Source organism: Tamandua tetradactyla, chromosome 5 (genome assembly GCF_023851605.1).
Source record: "Tamandua tetradactyla isolate mTamTet1 chromosome 5, mTamTet1.pri, whole genome shotgun sequence".
Classification (NCBI taxonomy): domain Eukaryota; kingdom Metazoa; phylum Chordata; class Mammalia; order Pilosa; family Myrmecophagidae; genus Tamandua; species Tamandua tetradactyla.
Genome location: NC_135331.1, coordinates 159,802,991 through 159,827,064, shown reverse-complemented (window position 1 = coordinate 159,827,064; position 24,074 = coordinate 159,802,991). Strand labels below are relative to the sequence as shown.

The following is a 24,074-nucleotide window of genomic DNA, read 5'->3' as shown; positions in this document are numbered from 1 at the left end:
TGTGATATAACAAGATACTTCTGGAGACCAAGAATAAGACAAGAGGATTTTCCCTACCAATAAATGAAAACATTTATTATAATACTATAGCATAAAGATAGAGGATATTAGCATAGTGAGAGTCAAATTAACTGAAGAAATTAAACATACAGCCCAGAAACAAACCTATACATAAATGAAATTTTAATATGTGACAGATGTGGCATGGCAGATCACTGAGAGAAAGAGACACTGTTCAATAAATTGAGTGAAAAAATGCTATTCAGGTGGAAAAATAAGAATATACACAGTTGAGTTATAGCTGAAACAATAAAGTAAAATTTTGCTTTGTTTTTTTAGAAAAACCATGGATGAATATCTTTCTATACTCAATTATAGGGAAACATTTCCTAAACAGGGTAACAAAGGTGCTAACCATAAAATAATAGGATGACAAATTTGACAATCTTAAAATTAGCAACCTCTGTTCATCAAAACACACTTTAAAGAAGTGAAAAAATATTAAACACATGGGGAGACTGTATTTACAGCACATATAATCAAATAACAAATTATATATAAATTGTGTATAGACCCCTTAGAAATCATTAAGAAAAACAATTCTTTAGAAAAATGGATATAATACCTTACTAGATATTTCACAGAATATGAAACACAGGTATTAAATAACTATAGGAAAAGGTCAATTAGCACTAGTTACCAGGGAAATGGAAATTAAGACCAAAATGGCATTTACACCAACTTGATAGACATTTATTTTTTGAATCTGGCAAGAACAAGAATTGGAGAGTGTACGGATAGTGAATGAGGGTTTTCTATACAGTGGCGATTGATACAACAGCTTTGGCAGTATAATAGTGTAGAAAATTGGCGTACTCTAAATGTTAGGGTATGTATATGCAATAACTTTTAGTACACGAGTACCAGATGATATATAAAAAATACATTTATTAGCAAAATTTCTAACTTAAAATAAACCCAAAACTAGTACCCACTGACTGAGATACATAAATTATACAACAGTGAACAATGATGGGCAAAAGGTATAAGGAAAAATATAGACAAGTTTAGTAAGACAATTTTAGGTGAAAAAAGGAAGTTTCAAAAGACACCTTAGAGTTTTCTAATATCATAATATTTGTTCTCTGTCTTGCTTTCTTTCCCTCTCTTCAAATTTCTCATTTTCACTGGTATCATCTGGAGGTCAGCAGAGAGGAAAAGTGATATAATGGAACTCCTGAAAAACTTGACAATGTTGAGATCACAGGGGGAAAAAAGGAGGAAGAGTAATGTGCTGGTTTGAATCTGTTATGTATCCCCAGAAAAACTTAAATTCTTTTAATCCACTCTGTGGGAGCAGACCTATTTTGGAGTAAACACTTTTGATTGCTTTGATTCCGTGGAAATGTGACACTACCCATTCAAAGTAAGTCTTAATCTGCTTGTTGGAGTCCTTTGTGGGAGAGACATTTTTGAAACAGAAATGCCCTGGGAGCAACAAGCAAGGACAAACAGAAGCCCAGAGATATTTTAGAAAGAAGAGCCAGCAGACATCACCATGTCCCTTTCCTTGAGACAGAGGAACCCTGAATGCCATCGGCCTTTTTTAAGAGTCAAGGTATCATTCTCTGGGTGCCTTAATTTGTACATTTTCATGGGCATAGAACTGTAAATCTGTAACCTAATAAATCCCCTTTGTAAAAGACAATCCATTTATAGGGTATTGCATTTCCACAGCTTTAGCAAACTGAAACAAGTAATTTCAGTGGAAGTGAGGAAGCAGAAAAAAAGAAAGCTGGGACATTTATTGAGAGACAATAATTTCAGAGTTTGACACCTGGACAGTGAGCACTTATTCCTTGTGATACTGAAGGCCAGGATATAGCTTCACAAGTAGCTTACTAAAAAAGTCTTTAAACAGACAACCTTCAGGATACTTACTTAAAATCATTATCATGGATTTTTTTGTTTTTGTTTTGCTTTAAAATAAAAATTGTGTATATTTCCTATTAACTTTATTTCATAGTCTTTTTTAAGAGCTTGTCTAGGAACTCAAAAACATTCTCTGCCTGTGTCTATGTATTTGATGGCCTAAGCAATAGTTGCTGTCCATCAGTGTTCTCTTGCAGGCTGTGCACTCCAGTTTTCATTAGGGAACTGCTGAAAAGGCACAGAGGGCATCTGCACACCAGGAAAAAAGATACAGTGTTGGTTAAGCAGTGGAAAGCGTGGGATCTGAAGTTGTCCATTCATCCTAACATTCTTCCTACACACAGATTTTTACCAGGACCCTGTTCTTCTTTTCATTTCTCTTATACATCTCTCCAAATAAGCCAAAATCAGGCATGACTTCCATGTATGCTCAGAGGAAATGGTTTCACATATGATACCTCAGCCAGTATTAGACCGACTGAATGAGCTTTTCTGCTGTGACAGATGGCAAGCTCCGAACAATGAGGGGCTATGCACTACTCAGAGCAATGGTGGAAAGAGTGAGATGAACCATCTCTTCAGAAATCTCCCTAGACTTAAATAGTGAGAGTTCCAGAAGTGAAACACCCAACAAACTTCAGTACAGCATAGTGGCTATTGTTCTAGAAGGATATGGCAAGAATCTCAGCTTGGTTTTCAAGCTAACAGCAGAAACCTTTCCCGAGTTGTTAGTCTTCATAGTTACAATGTTGATATCATTACTTTTCCTTCAGGAAGGCAAGGTTGGTGTCAACTTAAGCAATTTTCTGCAGCAAGATATTTGAGGACATCTTCATTCTGTAGAATGTTAAGTGCTTCCAATATTAACCAGAGACCTTTTGACCCTTCTCTAGTTGTTGTGGAAAAAATCATAAAGTTTTTAAATATCATCCTCCTAGCTCCTTCTCTACCTGCTTCACAAGGTTTCTCTCTTTACCCAATAATTAAAGTTTGTCAGTATCCAATTCTTTGCCCTAAAGCTTTGTCTCTTCTTACTCTGCTTTCTTTACCTAGGCAGCGTTGTTCGTTTCCATTGTTTCAACTAATATCTCTACAATGACGATTTTTATATTTATGCATTTTGCTCAGAACTCTGACTCACACATATAAACTAAATTGCCTACAAGAAATTTTCACATGGATGTTTCAGAAGTGTCTTAGTTTCCTAAAGCTGCCATAACAAAGTATCACAAATTGGGTGGCTTTAAATAAAAGAAATTTATTGTCTCAGAGTTCTCGAGTTTAGAATTCTTAAATCAATGCATTGGCTAGTCTGCTTGGGAAAATCTGTCCAATGCCTCTTCAACTTCTCATGGTGGCTTGTTGGCAATCCATGGCATTCTTTGTCTAAGTTGTCACAAAATGTTCTCCCCTAAGTCTCTCTCTTGGGTTCAATTTCCTCTTCTTCTAAGAACAGCAGTCATATTGGATTAGGATAAACCTTAATCCAGTGTGGCTTAATCTTAACTAATAAAACCATCAAAGATCCTCTTTCCAAATAGGATTTGAAGAAATCTTTTCAGGGTATGCAATTCAATCCATAACAAGAGGTATTTCCAGCTCATTCTGTTAAAAAACTAAATGCAGCTTCTTCCTCTCAAATCCAAAAACTTTTATTTCTCTTTTAGTTGATGTCAACACCAGTTGGGAAAGCCATAAATTTAGTGTCAGTTGGCATAGCAAAGATAACTTTACTAGATCCCACCAATGCAGTTTTCCTGTCCTCCATAGTGAAATCCTTACTGCACTTGTGAAACCCGGGCAACACGTTGGGACCATGTGATCCAGCCACAGTGCTGCAGATGTGATCAAGAAGGAGGCTTTATGAGACAGGAGAGATGCAAAACTGAAGGAAGACAACGCTGTGGAGAATCACTCATAAAACCAACAGCCAAATTTTAATGAAGGGGAAATAAACCTTCATTTTGATAAGCCACTCAGGTGTTACTGTTGTTTGTTACTGTGATCAAATTTTACCTATCCTAATATATTTAAGAGCTAAGAATATTAGAACTATTCTGCTTGCTTGATAACTGTTAAGATCTTATAAAATTTAACTTCTCCTGTCAATAGTTTCCAGATCTATAAAATTGTGATAATGGTAGATTTTTCTTCATAGGGTTGCATTGAGGTCTTTTGGTATATAATTCATGTAAAGCACGTGACAGTGGTTAGAAATATTTATACTTATTATTTAATTCATCATGAAATTATGTGAATTTTTGCCTACTATGTATCGTTGGAAACTACATTTTTCCATTCACCTTCACTGACACCGTTAAGTCTAATCTAAAATAATTTAATCTCTTGCTTGAACTACATAGTGCTATAGCCTGCCAACTAATCTCCTTGCATCCACTCAGGTATCTGGTTAATTCAGTCTCCAAATTGCAATGATAGTCATCCTCTTTTCAAAACGTAGATCTTATCCAACAATCTCCCTCTGCTTAAAACATTTAAGTGCTTTCCCTTCATTCTGGAATAAACATTAAATCACTAACATTGCCTATAAAACATTGCCAAAATTTGGCCTGTAGCTATATTTTAAATACATCTTCCATTACATATACCCTTGCCTTCTTTGTGCTCCATCAACACTAGATTTCTTTTAGTTCCTCAAGTACATTCCATCTTCTTTCCTTCTACAAGACTTTAACATGCGTTTTCTCACAGGCTTGCAAATCTTTCTCTCTCTTCCTCTCACTCCCTCTTTTTGCTGAGTATCTGTATCTCAGCATTCATTCATCTCAGTGCAAACGTCGCTTCCTAAGGGAAGTCTATCCTGGTCCTCTGGTCTAAATAAGATTCCTTAAATGTTCATGAACACTACGCCTCTATTTCCCATCACCTTAGTTAAAGACCCAAGTCTACTATCTTGTAAATTTTTGGATGAAGACTAAATATTTGAAACTTGACTCTGTTTCTTCCTATTTCAACAAGAATGATCACTGTGTTCCAAAGTTATTTAATGCAATGTTTACTTGTACCCTAAAGGAAAAGCAGGAAAGTTTTAAATGACTTGGTATAGGTAAAGTACTTTCTTGTGCCTATATGAGGCCAAAGGAAAAATTTCCACATATATGGGGACATTTTAAATCAGAGAAAAACTTGGGTAAAGACACACTGTAATATTTTGCATACAAAGGTAAATTGCCAGCCCGAGTAACAGAGTGCCAATATTGTCTCAACAACAGAGTTTATATCTCAATTTATGTTTCCTATACCTGGAAAGTTCCTGTGCCAAGGTTTGGAGCAAAGGAATTTGCATAATCATGGGAGGAAGACATCAACCAATAATATCTTTCCTTATACCAATAAAGATTCAAGTAGAATAATTTAACATTTCATTAATGTTTGCCTCCTTTTCTGGAATATAAGCAATGAGAGCAAGCAGCATATCTCTTTATTATCATTATTGCATCCCTAGTATCTAACACAAAGCCTAGATTATAATATGTGCTCATCGATTTAAAAAAAAAATAAATGAATAGGTGTATTAGTTAATTAATGATGTCAGGATACAGAGTAACAAGTCAACTATAATAGTGATGTCAAGGTTTTTAAAGGTTTTAAAGGATGAGAAAGAATATATTGGGAACCAAAAATCACGATGACTGCATCTATAATTAAGTGAAAGATAATCTGCAAAGCATTGAAATTGCCAACTGTTTTCTCTTCTACTATTTCTAGAAAAATAGTGTCGTAACGTCAGGTTTCCTGTAGGAATAAAGACTTGGAAAATATAGGGGAAAATATGAAGCTATGATAGAGTCTTATAAAACAAGAATGGCATTGGGTGGCACGGAAGATGAGCAAAGCAGGGTGAATAAAGCAGGGTCCGGTACTCTGGGATGAGAGACCAAAAGGCACAAGGGATGGCAGAATTTGCAAGGTGTTTCTCCATACTTGTTCACACTTCTTAAGGAATAGAACTCTTGACTTTTAGCTGGCACTTGACTGCCCACATTAAAGTCTACATTCCCAGCCTGCCTTTTAGCTAGGTGTGGACACATGACGAAATTTTGAGTTGAATGTTCAATGTATGGAATGTATCCTTACAGGAAAGGAACAAAACCTTCTTCTTTACCATTTGTATTCATCCCTATGAGTGTGTGAACCCACTGGCTAGAGCTATAGCAGCTATCTGAAATCATATTAAGACCTTGGCATTAGAAGCAGAGGCACAAGACAAATATTGAATATATTTTAAAGTATTATTAAAGGAACAATAAGTGTAGTTTTTTTTTTTAATTTTCCCTCTTAAATTCTGAATTTTGGTCAATGTGAGTAGAATTTAGGATATATTTTGCAGTGTGTTAGTGTTGTCAGATTAGATGTTAAATATAAAATATACCACTTGAATTTAAGGCTAAATATATTAACAATTGAGAGTGTTACATTCTTTGCAAGTCCAACATTGTGTAAATCTCGTGTTGAAAATGTAGGGAAATGGCAATTGTAAATAAGTAGGAATATACTTGTTTAAAGTCACTTTTAAATTAAGTTCATAATAAATCTGAAAGTTACATTGTAATGCAATATTTTAAAGAAGATTCTCAAAATCTTGCAGTTCAGCATGGTTCACTAAAAAAGCGTTCCTTATCTTCATTATAACACATGTTTCTTGTGCTTTATAAAATAGAAATTGGAGTGTTTTGAATTATATATAAAGCCTTAGGATATGAATAATCTTGACTTCCAAATTTAGCATTATTTGACAGACACTAACATAAAAATTTCTCTGATTTCAGAAATATTCATGGACTCCATTTTGAGAAATATTTTTTATGAAACCCATATTTGTCTTTATTGCTAAACTATTTCCTCTCCAAATATAGTTAGAAAAAAATATTTAGTAAGAACAAAACATTGGCAACATGATATTTTTTCCAATTGCCAGAGGAGGTCTCTTCTATTCTCCATATTATTTAGACTAAAGTAGTCATTTTATAGGTTTCCTATACTGAACTTCCCTGTAATATTTTGTTTAATGAAAGGTGTTCTTATTTCAGATAAGAGTAAGGAATTAAATGCACACATCTAATTTTGTTCCCTATTCAACCATAAAAATGATGATAGATGTGTTTTAAAAAATAATACAAAACTTTGAGAACAAGGAGAATACAGGAGACAATTTCCAAAAAAACATTTTGGGAATGGAAAAAATGATAACAAACAGTTAAATAAGCAGACTTGAAAAGATTGAACCCCAAGTGGGCATTGTGAAAATCTGAGAACTAACCATATTTTTTCACAGGCTCTTCAAAGACACAGGAATCAGCTACATCAAGTACATTAACAGTAGAGTAGTAGTACAGGAGGAAGCATTAAATAAGGAGGACTGATTGAAAGTAGTTGAAGATACAGTCAGATTCCTGCATTCCCCCTCCCTCTTCCTCACCTCTGGGAGACTGCCTTTCAAATCTCCAAAAATGTTTAGAGGTTTATTCTCAAAAGAGTGAAACAGAAGAACACCAGGCTAGGGGATGTCACAGCCATTGAAAGCCTGAGTAGCAAATGCAAAACAGGATAATCAAGTTGCCTCATTCATTCTGAATATAGAATGCACAGACCCCCAAACTCTCTCACCACATCACATCATAAAAAGAACATTGGCAGTTTTTAGCTCATGCTGATCAGGATGCAATGAGAAGCTTTATGGCTTTGTCTTCCCATAGAGGCTTTGAGCAATAAGCAAGAATTGACAGGGATACCTTTCTCAAATCTCCAGAAATAGTTAAAGGACTGCAATAAAAAAGTGAATGACAAATCAAGAAAAGGTTACACAAATGTGGTAGAATCTCCTGGCTCCGTGGCTCCCATTCGTCAGATTTTGGTGGGAAGCCAGCCTGTGCTCCAAGTCCAGTTCTAGGGTGACACTTGTACAGAAACTGGGGGCCTGTGTATCTGGGCTACTTTATCTGGTAGTGCCCTGAGGGACTTGTCGTTCTAGAACTTACCCTGTGTGAAGGAAGCAGTTCAGTTCACAGAGGTCTTTTACAGAATGATGGGTGAATGCAGCTAATTGGCCACCCGGGGCAAGAGATTGCTGGCTATAGGCCATACGATTGCAGTGTCTAGGATCATGAGAAAATTGTTTCCGAGGAAAGAGGGACACTCATATTTGTGTAAACAAGGGAATGCCTAGAGCCACATGTGCAGGCCCACAACAAGACGTGTGTGCAGAAAAGCTACACTTTGGCATGGAGTCAGTCTCTAAACTCACTGTATGGATACGTTCCAAAGGACAGCACTTGTACAGGTAGATCTGCAAAGACTGAGAAAGTCTTTTTTTTTTTTTTTTTCCTTTTTTTTCTGTTAGCTCCTGGAAGTCAAGGAGAGCTCTGCCATAAATACAACTGCTTAAGGAATAAAATATACAAGCTTAAGGAATAAAAGCCTCAGAATTAAATTCCAGTGGTAACACATCACGGTATTAAAACATATAGGCTTCAACATTTTAAAATCATACAAAGACGTAAAAAGTGATGGCCCTGGCAAAGGAGATAATTAAAGCATTAGAAACCATCAATGAGGACTACCACACCTGGAACATTCTAGCCAAAGACGTTTTAAAAATTGTCCTAAATGTGCTCAAAGAGTTTAAGTAAAACATGGACAAATAACTAAAGGAAATCAGTAAAATGATAGTAAAACACAAAAAGAATATCAATAGAAGGTTGGAAGTTATGTAAAACTTCCATAAGTTCCATATGTAAAGGAACCAGAGCTTACAATCACAATAAAGGAAATTAAAAATTTCCTGGAGAGGTTCGACAGCAGACTGGAGCTGGCAGCATAAAGAATCAATGAACTTGATGATAAGACAATTGCAGTCATCCCCTCTGAGTAGCAGAAAAAAGAAATAATGAAGAAAAATTAACAGAGCCTGAACAACAGCAAATAGCAATATAAGCATTGTGAGAATACCAAAATGAGAAGAAAAAGAGAAAGTGGCAGACAGAATATTTAAAAAAAAAAATGCTGAAAACTTCCCAAATTTAACAAAACATGAAATTACACATCCACGGCAATCAATGAACTTCAAAACAAGATTAGACCAAATAGATCCACAAGATGCCATCAGATAATCAACTGTCAAAACCCAAAGGTAAGGAAAAATTCTGAAAGCTGCAAGGGAGAAGCATTGTATCTAATACAAGGGACTGTCGTTAAGATTAAGTGCTGATTTCCCTTTGGGAACCACGGTGGCAAGAAGGTTGTAGGAAGACGCATTTAAAGTGCTGAAAGCAAAAAAATGCCAATCGAGAATTTTGTATTCAGAAAACTGCCTTTCAAAAACCAGGGAAAAATTACAACGATAAACAAAAACTGAGGGACTTTGTCCCAAACAGACAGGCTGTATAAGAAATGCTAATGGGAATTATACGTGTTGAAAAGAAACAACAGTAAATGGTTAACTGAAGCAACATGAAGAAATAAACATCTCTGGGAAAGATAATGGCTTGGGTAAATGCAAATTCCAGTACTATAGTATTTTTTATTTGCAACTCCAATTTTTATTTCTTAAATTATTTAAAAGGCAAATGCAGAACATTTAGTGATAAATCAATGGTTTGGAACCCATAATGTAAAAATATGCAATTTATTTCAAGTATTACACAAAAGTGTGGGTCTGGTGGAGTACAGGAACATAGTTCATGTATACTATTGAAATTTTATTCGGTATCAAAACAAACAAGATTGTTAAAGACTTAAGATGTTAACTCTTAGGGGTTAAATATAAACCCCACGCTAGCCACACACACAGAAATCAAAGAATATACAAACTCACAAAGACAGAGAGTAGAGTACAGGTTACCAGAGGTGGGTGGCAGATAGTTAATGAAAAATGAGATGCGTGCAGGGTTTCTGTTCGGGTTGAAGGGAAAGTTATAGTAATGGATGTTGGTGACAGTACTGTAATGTGGTAATGTTATTAATCGCAACTGATGGTATGTTTGGGAAGGGTTGGGAGGGGATATGTATGTTGCATGTATGTTTCCAAAAGAAATAAAAAAGAAAGATAATTAAATAGATAAGTACAATAAAATGAAATACATCTTACTGGATGGGATCTAATAACGGAAGGTAAAAGGCTCAAAAGGACATTGTTAGAGTATAAAAATATTGGATTATTGAATGTAAGCTTATACCAATGTTAAATTGCTTGAACTTGATCACTGCAGTTAAGGTGATCACATAACTGAATAGCCTTGTATATAAGAAATGAACATAGAAATGACTATGCTCTCACAGACTATGATGCATGTGAATTGCCCTCAAATATTGAGAAAAAGTATATATATATATATATATATATATGGAGAGAATGATATGACAAAGATGTAGGAATGTTAAAATTGGTAGAACTGGGTATTTGGGGGACTGGGGTTTGTTGGAGCTCTTTGTATGGGATTTGTGTTAATTATACACTTTTCCTGCAAGTTTGAAATTAATTCAAAATTAAAAAGTTTGAAAAATGATGAATAAATAATAAAATAAAGGGAAAAATAAAAGAACATTGGCATCAGGGACTTAATCTTCAAGACATTTCTCAGGGAAATGTACCAAGCCCAAGAAGACAGATCTAAAGGTTGAGGCATTTTGAAGAGTTCATCAACAAGTTGCCCAACTTGATTACCTTATGGCTAGGCCGAAATTAGATAAGCACCACCATCATGTGCATGGAGCTCATAAGTCAGATTTTCAGTCCCCCTATTCTTAATTATCAGCAGGTTGCTAAGAGTTAACAAATATGTTTTGAAACATCTCTAGATTGGAAGAGAGAAATCCAAACATCAAACAGAAAAATGCACCTGGGAAGAAACATATTTTTCAAGAGAAGGGAGTATCAAAAGATTATTATTGATGTTTTTATAAATATGAAATGTTATAGCCATAAATAAGACATCATAGAAATTTTAAAACTTTAGCAGAAATGGAAACTCAATAGACATTTTGGAAGATAAAGATGACAAATGAGAAAAGGCAAGCAAAGGTAAAAAAGTTGGACTTAACATTTCAGGAACTCTAAATGTCCAAGAGTAATGTCTGAGAGTGAACAGAGAAAGTATACAACAGCACTTTGTCAAAGAAATAGTTCAAAAAGTTTCCCCAAAACTGAAGGACAACAATATCTAAATAAAAATATTCAGCAAGGCTCCAGCACAATAGCTGAAAACAGACCATGCCTGCAACAGAACTCTGAGGACAGAGAGATCACACAAACTTCAGAGAGACATAAAAGAAAATAATGATAAGGTAACATACAAGGGACTGAATAACTTCAGGGTTTTCATTGTAGCCTGTAAGTGAGAAAACAGTGGAGCAATGCCTTCAAATTTATCTGAAAAGTGATTTTGAACACAGAATTCCATACCCAGCAAAACTAACAATTATTTGTGAAGGTAGAATAAAACCTCTTCAGACATGCAGGATCTCCCAGGCACTCCTTCTTTAGAAGTCACTAAATTGAGAAAATAAACCAAGTAGTAGGAGATGTAACATAGGAGAGAGGCCAGAGAATGGGAACTCAAACAATGATAGTTATGATAGTTTTGCTGCAGACACAGAGGGCAACCCATCAGTTCATGCTGGAGCAGGGTGACTCAAATTACAGAAACACTCAGAAGTGCCACTACCAAAATCCTTGCTGTCATTGTACCATTTTTTAAAACTAAAAATAAATTTCCTCTGTGCTTCTGGCCTATACTGTTATGTTTAAGTGCTTGCCTTGATCACGTACTGATGAGGTTCTCTTTGACTCTCTCATGCTTGTTTCCTAGATTAGCTAGGCACTCCCTTCTCCCATGAAAGAGTTTTACATTAACTTACACTTGAGGGTTGGAGGTGAGTCACAGTAAGCATGGATTTAGGGAACACAGAGGTGCCCAATACCTCTGAACACCAATTCCTGGCCCACGCTACAGCCAGATGCATGGTTCTGCTATGCATATACATTGTGTACACTCTTTATATGTATATTTTATAATGAAAGATATTGTGGTGCTATACACATTTAACATATTTTAAAAACAGAACATATCCCTTTAACATTCCCACTGTGGTTAGTTATTTAGTTGCGAGGTGTGAACATATCTGCATGGGATTGTCTTCATGGTTAGGGTTATTTAGATGTGATATATGTGAATATATCTCATTATTGTTTTTGTAGTAGTTAGGGTTATTTAATTGTTATATTTGTGAATATATTCCTTTGGTGTTTTCACAGTGGTTAGTGTTATTCAGTTATGCTATATGTGCCATCATTGATTGCCTGGAGTCATGAGGTTATGTTTTTATCTAGAGCAGATGGTTTTCTTATCCTCCTTCTGGCAAATTGGTGCTTCTGTAGAGAACAATGCTTACTTCAATACACTCACATTCTTTCATTGGTTGAAATTTATTTTGAAAGAAACCAGGATTTTATTAGAATCAATAATAGTATCTTATATATGCATAAGCACTTAATGGGTAGAGAAATATTTATTTGGGCAATAAAGTGGACACCTTTTAGAAAATTCATAAAAATTAAATATTGTACATTGTTTATACATGCTATATTCCCTATATACTTATGACACAACAGGTTTTTAACAGTTTTTAAAATTATTTAATTGAATACTTGGCTAAAATAATTATCAAATTTCACCACTAAAATCTAGATTATTTTTGACTACTTCAAAAAATAAAGCTGCCATTTCCTGTCTATTAATTAAGGTTCTTTACAATAATAATGAATTGAATTACTAATTCACAGTAATAAATTAGAACCTGATTAATTTAAAAACAATATTATTATTATTGAAAATCTGAATACTTTCATAAGATACGGTATTTGAGACTATCTACCACCAAACAAACCATGATTGAGATTTTTAGCAGTGATTTGTGTAACAGTCTAAAATCAAGTTTGGGGTCAGAATTATCATTGAGATGTGAATTTCAATTTAGCATAACCTGACATTATAAATTTGAAAACATGTGGCTATCTAATTTTTAATTTCATTTAAATATTAGTCAATTTGATTGTACATCTTTCACGAGTTTAAAGAAATGCTTCACAGAACTTCTTTCCCTTTTCAGTTTTATCAGGGGATCTGATTAAAACAGCCATTCTTTGCAAAGTAAAGTATACATTATAATTTATGCCTAATAAAAAGGCTCTGGTAGGGTATTCACATGTAAGCCACAGCATTAACTATACAGAGTCTGTCTCTTCCTCTGTCTTTGCTGAACGACACTGAATTATCAACGCACAAGGAATTTGTAAATAGGATATGAGATGAACTTCGTATATACTATCAGTGATCACTCTTTGGTCTTACCGATCCTATGAACTTGGTCAGTATCCACTCATAGAAGCAGTAAGATCATGACTGTCTCCTTGAGAATTATTTTTGCCCCTTTCAGCTACCTAACAATTATATCCTATATATGCCCATGCAACTTTCCCTAGATCTTAGTAGCTCAGTCCCCAGGCTTCTTTCTTCTTTCCTGCAGGGAGGTGACAGTGGTCATCCTTGTTAACCTAGAAGGATTCAGGATATGAGCTTCCCTTGATGCAAAGAGGAAGAAGAGTATTGTATGCATCCACTTACATATACAAAAGAAAAATGAAAGTCAGAGCTGAAAGTAAAATGGACATAATTTTAATGATTTTTTTTAAATTTTGTGCATTGGATTCAAACAGCAAACTGTGTGCACTCAACTTTTATCACAATGTTGTCAAGAGTTCTGTGTCTTTTACCATTTTACACACAATTGTTCGTTACAGTATGTTCTCAGCCTCGTGGAACCCAGGGGTGTGGCATGGTAAGCAGAGGTGGTAGTGCACCTAGCTTTTATATTATCTAACTTGAAAATATTTCTCTTCTATGATTCCTTTTTTCTTGATAAAAATAGTTTTCACCAAACGTTGGTGGTGCACACGCACTACCATTCATGCTTGACATCACACCCCTGACAGAAACACGTGTTCTTATTTTGTTGATAAAAAGTATTACAAAAATTTCCATACAAAAACTATTTTCATAGAAATCTTGCATTTCCACAAATAAACCTGAACATTTTTTTGAAAAAAAACTGCTCAAGAATTGTGTTCGTTTAACATTGTGACTGTACCGATAAATGCAGTCCGCTTCAAAGTTCTCCACGCTTACTTGCCTAGAGTTGACCAGTCCCCTTTCGCCTATTACCCTATCTGCCCAGGCGCCATCAAGTTCACTGACAGCAGAAACAAGGGTTTGGATTGATATATCTGAAGGTTAGAACGAAAGCTTTAGTCTTCCATATAGCCATCGATACTCAGCTCTCTTTTACAACTTAGGACACAGATTGCAAAACATCATTCTTTTTAACTCAGAATCACAGAACCAACTGTCGTTTTTTTATTCTTGAGGTGAGGTTAGGGAAAGGGCATGGAGGGAACAGGTAGGGACCTGGTAGACTTGCATGTTTAAGCTCCTGTCTCGGTGAATTTAAGAAAAACATTATTGCCGTGGTAATTGACATTTCTATTTCAATCAGTGACACAGACTGTCAGGAAAGAAAGAAAAAAAAAAAAAACTGGTGAAGATCTGCTTCATATTCCACTTACCATGGAATTAAGATTTGTTTTGACTACACTTTTTTCACATTCTATAAACACATATTTTCTATTCAGATGATCATTATACTGAGTAGTTGGGGACTAGTAACATCATCCCGTATTTTATCTGGGAGTTCAGAAGACTGTACTGTTTCTTATAACACCACAGTTTTTTGCTGATTCCAAGTATGTTTATTCTTAATGACTCCTTCACTGGTTACCCTTTTGGACATTGATATTTCAATTCCTGGCAACAGTTGGATCTCAAAAGGAAACTGTAATTTCTCACTGGACTGCATTTGAAACCAGCCACAAAATGCGCATGTTAACATTCACTCAGAAGAAGGGAGGAACCCATGATAAACAGTGTAACCCCGTGTAACTTCGTTGATCCATGATGCTTGTAAATCAAGTCTGATCACTGAAACTGCTTAGATCACAGAGTCTCTAGTTCATAGACACAGCGGCATGAGGTAACTCATTTTATTTTGCACAGGTTGCATATTTCCACAGGAAACATTCTCGCTAAATTGTTTGGAAAAAAGACGACAGTTTGTGCTCGGGTATTTGGCCTCCCAGCTCTATGCCATGGTTTCTTTACCTGGCAACCTTCTGTCGTTAAATGTATGCATGTTGATAACTTCCTCTGTTTTCACAATAACTGGTGCCTGTGGCTTGTGTTTTAATCGACGCTGGCACTTCAGTGACATCCTCAGTTCCTCTACCATGGCGCTACAGAAGGATCTCTACAAAACAGAAAATTAAACATTAAAAGTCAGATAAAATTCCATCGTCAAGAAATGAATCTAATCAGTCTCAGACGTGTCAACATAACATTCTCGAAGGTTTGAACAACTTTATTTATGAAAGTTGTAGCAAATCAAACACGTTTAATACATACACGTGATAACTGAAATGTTCCCAAAGTAGGCTGGCTCAAAGAAAATCTCCCCCGAGACCGAAATAAATTGCCAACTAGTAATGCACACAGGACACAAAGACTTAATAATACTTTCAGATGACACTACGTGAAATAGGTTAGCATTATAGGACAGAGAGCTGCTTTATAAATTCTCAAACGCAGACATCTATACCTGGAAATTCATTCTTGACAACAGAAAAAAAAGAATAAACACACTACTGTTTAGATCACAACATGGGAAATGTAAATTTTCTTTAAACATGGATTCTGCTTGTGGATCTCAAAACATAGAACAAAAGTAGCACTCACACAGTTAGACAGAAAAACACGGAATACAATTCTGATACTTTATTACACCTTTGTGTGATTATGCCTATAAAAATATTTATTGTAATTAGAAACAGGTATGATGCAATCATGCAATGACAAATCGTTGCATGTTAAAAATACAAGTAGAAATATTAATTTTCTTTTGTCTAATTAACTTGATAATAACATCTGGCAAATAATTTGTCCCATGAGGAAATACAACCCTATCCATATTTTTTCTTAATACTCATTTCATTGGCAATCAATTTGCTACAAATTCTGTATATCTGGGGCTCATTATTACACACTTCTTAAATTTCATATTAGAATGTCATATATTGGAAAAAAATTTTGTTAGTCTCTCTCCACCTGATTGAGATACACACCTGTTAGTTACATGTAAATCAGATTCATTAGCCAGTTATGTATTTTTTAGTTGAAATTCAGATGGGCTCAGACTTAGGCTCTTTCAGCACAAGGACAAAAATGTGGACAACACCAAAAATGTGGACAAGTATGAAGAACTTACACAATTCCAAAAGTGATATGAAACCACAGTGAAATAAACCAAACTAAATACACATGTGATTGACTTTATATTTGTTTTATGTCTTTATATCTCTGCTTTGCTGTTTATCAACTCAGGATTATTCCAAGAAAATACTGGATAACAATACTTAATACCTTGTATGTGTGTTAAGTTTATAAAAAATATTTTTCATGTATAATCTTGTACGGCACTCAAAGCAACACTTTGCATTAAAGTAGGCATCTTTGTGACAGACAAAAGGAAAAAAAAAAACAGATTCAGAAAGGATAAATGGCTTTCTGCAGCTCACAGCTAAGACTTCAGCAGGGTATCTTGATACCTAGTTCCATGGTTTTGACCCTAATCTGCTACCATCTTATTTGTCCCTAGCTATATCCTCATTTTTTCTTTTATGTGTGCTTTGGACAGTTTATTTAGTGATCTTTGTTCTTCTACATCTACCTTACTCCTTACCGAAAAGCTGGCATTTACGTATATAGTCAATATTTTAAAACACCAATTAATAGCATGCTCTTGTCCATGGAACAGTCAAATTCAAATTGCCAGATTTCTTGTTTTTTCTATCATGACTTCTCTGGTTCAGTCATTTCTTTCTTTGTCTTCACACATTCTTCTTTGTTTGAATCCTCCAGGTTTTTTTCCCTCCCTTCTCCTTACTCTTGTACCCTGTTGAGTGCTTTCATCCTTTCCATTACTCCATTCTAATCCCTTACCTCAGAACAAGGTTCAAATTTTAGCTTGCTCAGGAAACATTTTCTAACAAGGCTCATTACTTTCACTGGGTTTTGTTTTATCCTATCACTATTTTGTACTCATTATCGTGTATTTCTCTCTGGCCTCTAGGTCTTTTATGCATCACTCTTATTGAATTGTAAAGAGCAAAGATCAAATTACCAAGCCATTTATTATACACATACGCGTTCTTTCAATGTTGACTAAATAAGCAACAATAGTTACACATGACACTAATATTTTAATTCCTGTTTAAGTGTTTGAAATGCAAATACTAAAAAGAGCTTTTCAGTATAAGAAGCTTAGCAAAATGCATTGTGCAAAGGTTATCCAATTAAGAAAAAGCTTTAGTATTTGCATAATAAACTAAATTAATAAGAATATCAATTTATTAATACTCATAATGGGTGCTGAAAAAAACTCACATGTGAATTCCCCACTAATGACAATTAGTACCACGTATTAATTATCATTATTAAAAAACACATATTTCTGAAATTCATGGACTATGGCTTCTATGAAAGGACTTATGTGGCACTTGATAGTCAGTGAATGGACACGCGTTTCTGGTTGCTTAATACGTACTATTAGATGTACTTATTAAGAACATGATGATGATGATGATGATGGTGAGGATGGTGATGATGACAACACTGTAGAAATGGAAAAGTCTGCCTCCAAAAGGGGGAGGAAGATATAGTCTTGAGGTAACTTAGTCTTGGCTTTCTGTTGAAACATTTAACAGAAGAATTGATTAGATGATATGACAAGGTCAGAACTTGATCCCAAATGACACTTGAAAATGTTTTAGGATGTGAACAACATTGAACTGTTAGAAAAAAATCTTAACGTCAAAGCAATGTATTTTCAAAATATTAAATAATTTATAGTATCCTCTTCTTTAAAGTCCAAATTTTCAGTCATTTTGATTAGTTTCAAAATTAATCCATAGAAATAATAAAAAATTTTGCCCAGACAAAAGGTTGGTCAAGTCACTGATTTTCTTGAAAGAAAAATTTCATAAATTTACAAATATTTAATTAAGAAATGACTAAATTATATTTCTAGTAAGTTAAGGAATAAACCCTATAATTAACAACTTGTACTTCTCTAAATACAAGTAAAGAAATTTAAACTTCTTTTTGAGCAATTTTATATAATATCAAATGTGTAATACTAAGCAGTATAAAATGTAGTTGAAGAACTTGCTCTAATCAAAGTTCAGAAAATTTCACCTTTTATATTTTGAAATTATCTTAAGTAAATTAGATTTACAAATTCAGACAATAACTCAAAATTGTACACCTGTAACCCCATGCTTACCACGTTAGTATTTATTTTCTAAAGCTACTATAAAGTGAATAAATTAATGAAACTTTAGCCTTGATTTCATGATGTCAAATTATAACTTTTATTAATTTTCTCTCTGAATAAACTGAATTTTGCCAGTTGTTTTCTGATTTATCTACATAAGCTTACCTAAAAAATATTTTTATCTCAGGTTACTAATAAAGTCAGTGTGAGACTAGAGACTTACCTCTCAGATACAGAGTATTTCTAATTTGTCATAACTATGATACACTTCATATGTAAGCAAGATTTTGGAATCAACATGACAAATGAAAGGAATTTAATGATATCATATAGTACCATTCATTTGTGGCATTAGTACAAATACATATTCCTTTCTTTTTAAGTACGTTAGAAAACAAATTCCATATCTATATCTGTGAAAGAATCTTAAGTCAAATCTATGGAGTTTTTTGCGAAATATAGTTATTCCTCTGTGTTGTGTGTGGGCAAAAAAAACCCAATATGTCTTTTAAGCTTAACTTGCTTTTTTTCAATAGAGACAAATTGTCTTTCCTACTTTATATAATCATTGGAAATTTTTAAAGCCTTTTCATTGGCCCAAGAAATAAGTCTTTTGAAAAACCTAAGCGCACTTAAAATAGGAGTTTCCCAGGTTATAATAAAAAGAAAGAGAAAAGAGAAAGACAGAATGAAAATAAGGAATGAATGAAGGGAGGAAGGAAGGAAGGAAGGATGGGAGGGAGAAAGGAAGGAAGAGAGAAAGGAAGGAAGAGAGAAAGGAAGGAAGGGAAATCACCTTTCTCTAGTGTAAAAACCCACAAGTTGTGTCATTAAATGAGCTAAGTTCCTTACGGTGAAAACAACAACAAAAATGTCTCTCCACATTAAAACAGACTACAAAAAGAAAAAAAAAGGAAAGGCACAAAGATACTAACCATTATTTAAAACCTCTTTTAGTAAGTTTCAAAAGTTTACTAAACAGTGTCTGGATGGTAGGGTGGCACTAACCAAATAGAAGATTCCTGAAAATGAAAATTTAAATCTTTGAGCTGTTAGCATGTATAATTGCATTTAACTAGTAAAATTCATTAGAAAATTCACTATATTCAAGGAGTCAAACGTATTTTTACATCTTTACTTCTTGAAACACTGAAGGTCTGAACACTTTAAAAGGAGGAACTCCGCTAATACACGTTACATTTTTTAAGACTATATTTTGGATCTTTAGTATAATTAGAAAACACATTAAATGTCCACAAATAAATGCTTTCAAATATGTCATAATTGGTATTATAGAACAATTTATTCCTAATAGCTTATTGCTCAAGTTTACGGATATTTTTATTTGATAACATGATATGACAGCACTTAGAAAAGCATAGAATATTTTTTAATATTAGCTATCTAGCTGTAATCAGGTTTCCCATTGAAAGTTGACATTTAACCTCATTTTTAGGTTAAAACCCTTATATTTAGCAACATTTTTTTTTTAAAAACAGCAGCTGATGAAAAATAACTAAGCTGATTTTTTTTAAACACGCAAGCTAGTCACTTTCACGTTACACCTATTACCCAAATAAGAAATGATGATAAAATAATGTATGTTAAATTCATGTCTATATTTATTATTTATTTAAGGAGGACACTCCAGTCTATGTGTCTTGCTTTTTCTTTGATAGCATAAAATTAATTAAATGATTTTCCAGTATTCATTCAAAATAATTTCCAACTGATTTTGCATATAGTTGCTATGTAAAGCACTAAGAAAATACTGGTAAGCTGTTTCTATCAGATTTGGAAGCTCAATGTTCTAACATATACCAACACACAGCGAAAGTGTTTTGCTTTGCTTGTCATTTAAATCAATTTTCAACTAGTTTTGTATATCTTTTTGAGATTCTTTCCTAGTTAATTTCTGATTCTGTAAGCAATTTGCCCAAAGAATTCTGAATTATATGTTGTGGAGATAAAACAGTTATGGCAATCAATTGTAGAAAATTATCACATATTAGATGTTAACTAAAATGGAATAAAAAGTATATATGGCGTAATATGCCATATTTTACATAAATATTGGTATATGAGCTAAGAAAAATGAATGTCATTTAAAATGACCTATTCCTTTTGATGCATACTATTTTTCAATTGGCATCCTTCAGAAAAATCAAATAGTTAAATCTATAACTCAAAAATATGAATTGACCTATGGCTAAATGAATAAAACATTGAAGTAAAGAGAGATAAATTAGTGACTGGTTAAGACAGGCATGCTAAGAAATGTAGAGCAACTTTGATCTTCATATTCAGCTTTAGAGCAACTTCCTTTTCAAAAAAGCTATATTGTGTAGATAAGCTGTGCAGCAATCAGAAGGGACTTTACATGAATCATCTTTAGTGATCCTATTGTGCAATCAGTATAATTTCACAGCTAGAGAAACTAAAACTCAAGTTATCTACATAAGGTCATGCAAAGAGCTGACAAATGATAAGTTGCATCTTAACCGAGTCTTTTTCCTGAACTCCATTCTTACTAAATGATAATTTCTTTGGATGTTAATTAACAAAGTGGACTGCAAAAAATTATGGGACATAATAAAAATTATGGGTCAAAAATAAATGTATTTATTTCCCAGTAAGTAAGATCACAAAGAATGCTATGTGTTAGCCTGGGTTATTTCATAATGATAAACATGCAATCAAATGCTAAAATATTCTCAGAAATCTTGCCTATTACAGAAACAGTTACCCAATATCTTCATATTGCATTTTGCAAATACGAGACAGTGAAAAAAAAAAAGTGCATCATTATACATTTTTACACTTCCCCTATTTAGGCTAGAAAAATCAATAAATAAGGTCTGACAAACTTCAACACTACTTTAGTCAAAATGAATATGCATTTTAACAAAAAACTATGCTAATCATCACATTCTTGCTGGTAGATATGACAATGCAATTAAAAAAAAAATCTAACCTTCAAGTAACTAATGCTTAATTCCAGGAACGTTCCCTTTGCCTAAGTGCCAGCAGTCAAAATATATCAGCTTTAGGAATAAAAATAATGATATCATAACAAGCAATAAGTTCTTACAATATGCCAGGCACATAGAAAGAACTCTATGTATATGAATTATCTGAAGTCTTAAAACAAGTTCATGCATGGGTTATTCTTAGTTTGTTTAATTATCTTAAAAGGACTTTAGAAAGGTTATATAATTTTATGCCAAGCTGAACAGTGCTATCACCAAACCCATGCTTAATGTCTAGTCCCAGGGAAAGTATAGTAATTAGATATTGCTTATCATCAAAGCCCAAATTCTAACTCAAACTCCTCATCCACATATTTATAATAATATATTCACCTTCCATTTTATATATTATGGAATAGTATAAATAGTGTTAGATTACACATCTTTGACCTTGGAAATATTCTTGGCCTTTGGGATATTTATTATTCTCACCTGCACAATATGGATAATAGCATTTGCACTGTTCTCAGTATTGACCTTCATTCAAATGAGTTATTATACTTTAAAAACTTTAAAGTTGTTTATAAAAATAAAGGAGCAATACAATTATTTGTTTAGTTACAATCATTTAAAAAACATAATTTTGGGGAAAGAAAATAATAAAAACTACCTTAAATTAATGACTTAAAATCCTTTTGCTGATTCAGAATGAAGATTACTACCTCATTCTGCAGTATGACTTTGGATTTACATGTAAAGACAAATAAATTATCTAGTTAGTTTTTCATAGGTCGTCAATGGAAATTTTGACACACTCTACTTTCAAAGAAAGTCAGGGACACAAAAGCATTACAAAATGGACTAGTAGCTCAAAGTTAATTTACAAAATTAAACTTCTGAAAAGCAACAAGCTTTGTAGTTAAATTTTCTTACATTGGAAGCTTGCTTAGAATTTTAACTTCTGTAAAGTTAAAGGCAGTTAAAATGTCACACATTAAATGCAATTAATGGAAAACATTTTGTGCTTTCTGTTTAGGCTTCACTTGGAAAAAATGTAAATATCGAAATAAAAACTTTACTGATGATTTATAACACTGCTTGCATGCTTGTACCTTATTCAATGAATGGCTTCTTTTTAAAAGCATTGGTCTTGTGAGAATTAATAGTTCACTCTGAAAAGTAATACATGAGACTGCTCTAAAGTACTGACTTCATTGTAGCAACTTTATAAATCAACTTATGTATTGGGAACTGTGAACAACCTATTTTCATTCTTCTGTCCATGAAACAGAGATTTAGCCAGCTTTGAACTGTTTTCCTGGTAAATAATCTTTCACTGTGATCCATAGTCTTGCAACTTTAATCTAAAGCCATTCTGATTTTCTCATTAACTTTCTCAAAATTGCATTGTTTCATTCATTTGTGCTACTACTACTATTTGTGCTTTACTACTCTGATTTATTCCATATCCATTATTTACCTATAGCCTAAAGAACAGTCTGTGTGTTCTCAGTTTCTTTTTTTGAACTTTCAATGACTGGAAAAATATTAACTTAAGCGTTATCTTAGATATGATTTACCAGTGTTCATAGTACAAGTAACTACATTGACTAAAATGGACTTTATTCTGAAAAACAATCATTCAATGTAGTTCTTGAAATATACTTCAACCATGTTAGACAAAAGGTAGATTAAAAAGACGTATTTAGAATGAGGATACAACTTACAAATACAATATCTGAGCAATAATGACCTTTTAAAATTCTCAGACATACTTAATGTATTTAGTTTATTTAAGTAATGAGAGAGGAAATATTTTTTGAATCTCTTTTGAAATATTTTTCATGCCTAAGAACTCAAAGATTCATGTTCAAACAGTTCAATAAAAACAATTTGTAAGGGGAGAATTCATTTTCAGTTACACAGGAAAGAAAATATTTCTGCATACAAATAAGACAAAAAAAAGATCAAACCATAAAAGTTACATTACTATTTTTTTTCTGGAAATTGAAAGAAAGCAGAATTATGTATATCTTTAAAAAAATGACACACATATTTAAGGCATGCTGACTAATTTTAAACATAAATTAAAATAAACATAAATTAATAAACCATGTTGAGTCTTAGAAAACTCAACAAAAAAGTAAGGTAATTATATCATAATTTGTGCTTAGAAAACAATATTTCATAATAATATCAGATAGAACCCAATTCTGTATATTATGCAGCTTGTTTCAATTATAAGTAATATTTAAAAGAGGGAAACAGGACTCTTCAAACAAATCCACAAACACCTGAAATGCACTGATGATTGTCTCAGGAGTCCAACAGTTTCTTGGATTGCTTAATGAGGAAAACTTAAGTAGCAATATTTTAAAATCAGGAACAAAAAAGTTAAGGCAAAAAGAAAATTAATCAGAAAATGCATGTGTTTAGTTGTTCTTAAGACACATTCAAACAAGAAAAAATTTAGAATATCTTTCCAAATGGCCAAGTTTTAAGATTGAAATTACATTAAAAAAACTATTTATTTTGAAAGTTTGCATAAATAAAAAAAAAAGCATCTTTGACCATTTAATATTTACATGAAAATTAATGCTATTAAGTATTGTGAAAATTGTAGTACATCATCTTTTGGTTATCTCGAAGGAATTCAATTTAGTTTTTAAATTTTTTAATGTTTATATATTTCAGCTTTATTATCTGTTTTCAATT

The 24,074-nt window shown here is 33.3% G+C and overlaps 1 protein-coding gene across 18 annotated transcripts in view; it reads right to left on the bottom strand.

Moving 5' to 3' along the window:
- Positions 1 to 12,852: 12,852 nt before the first annotated feature.
- Positions 12,853 to 24,074, bottom strand: part of GRIK2 (glutamate ionotropic receptor kainate type subunit 2) — a 1,225,242-nt gene continuing 1,214,020 nt past the window's right edge. For 16 of the 18 annotated variants that reach the window (XM_077162495.1, XM_077162496.1, XM_077162494.1 and 13 more), the window contains 2 exons: positions 17,662 to 17,802; positions 15,196 to 15,309 (listed from right to left, as the gene is read on the bottom strand). In XM_077162495.1, the coding sequence (XP_077018610.1) occupies positions 17,677 to 17,802 (126 nt within the window). In that variant the 3' untranslated portion in view covers positions 15,196 to 15,309; positions 17,662 to 17,676. Of the gene's footprint in view, positions 15,310 to 17,661; positions 17,803 to 19,325; positions 19,413 to 24,074 lie in introns of those variants that run through there. The other 2 variants (XM_077162504.1, XM_077162509.1) reach the window with 2 other exon arrangements.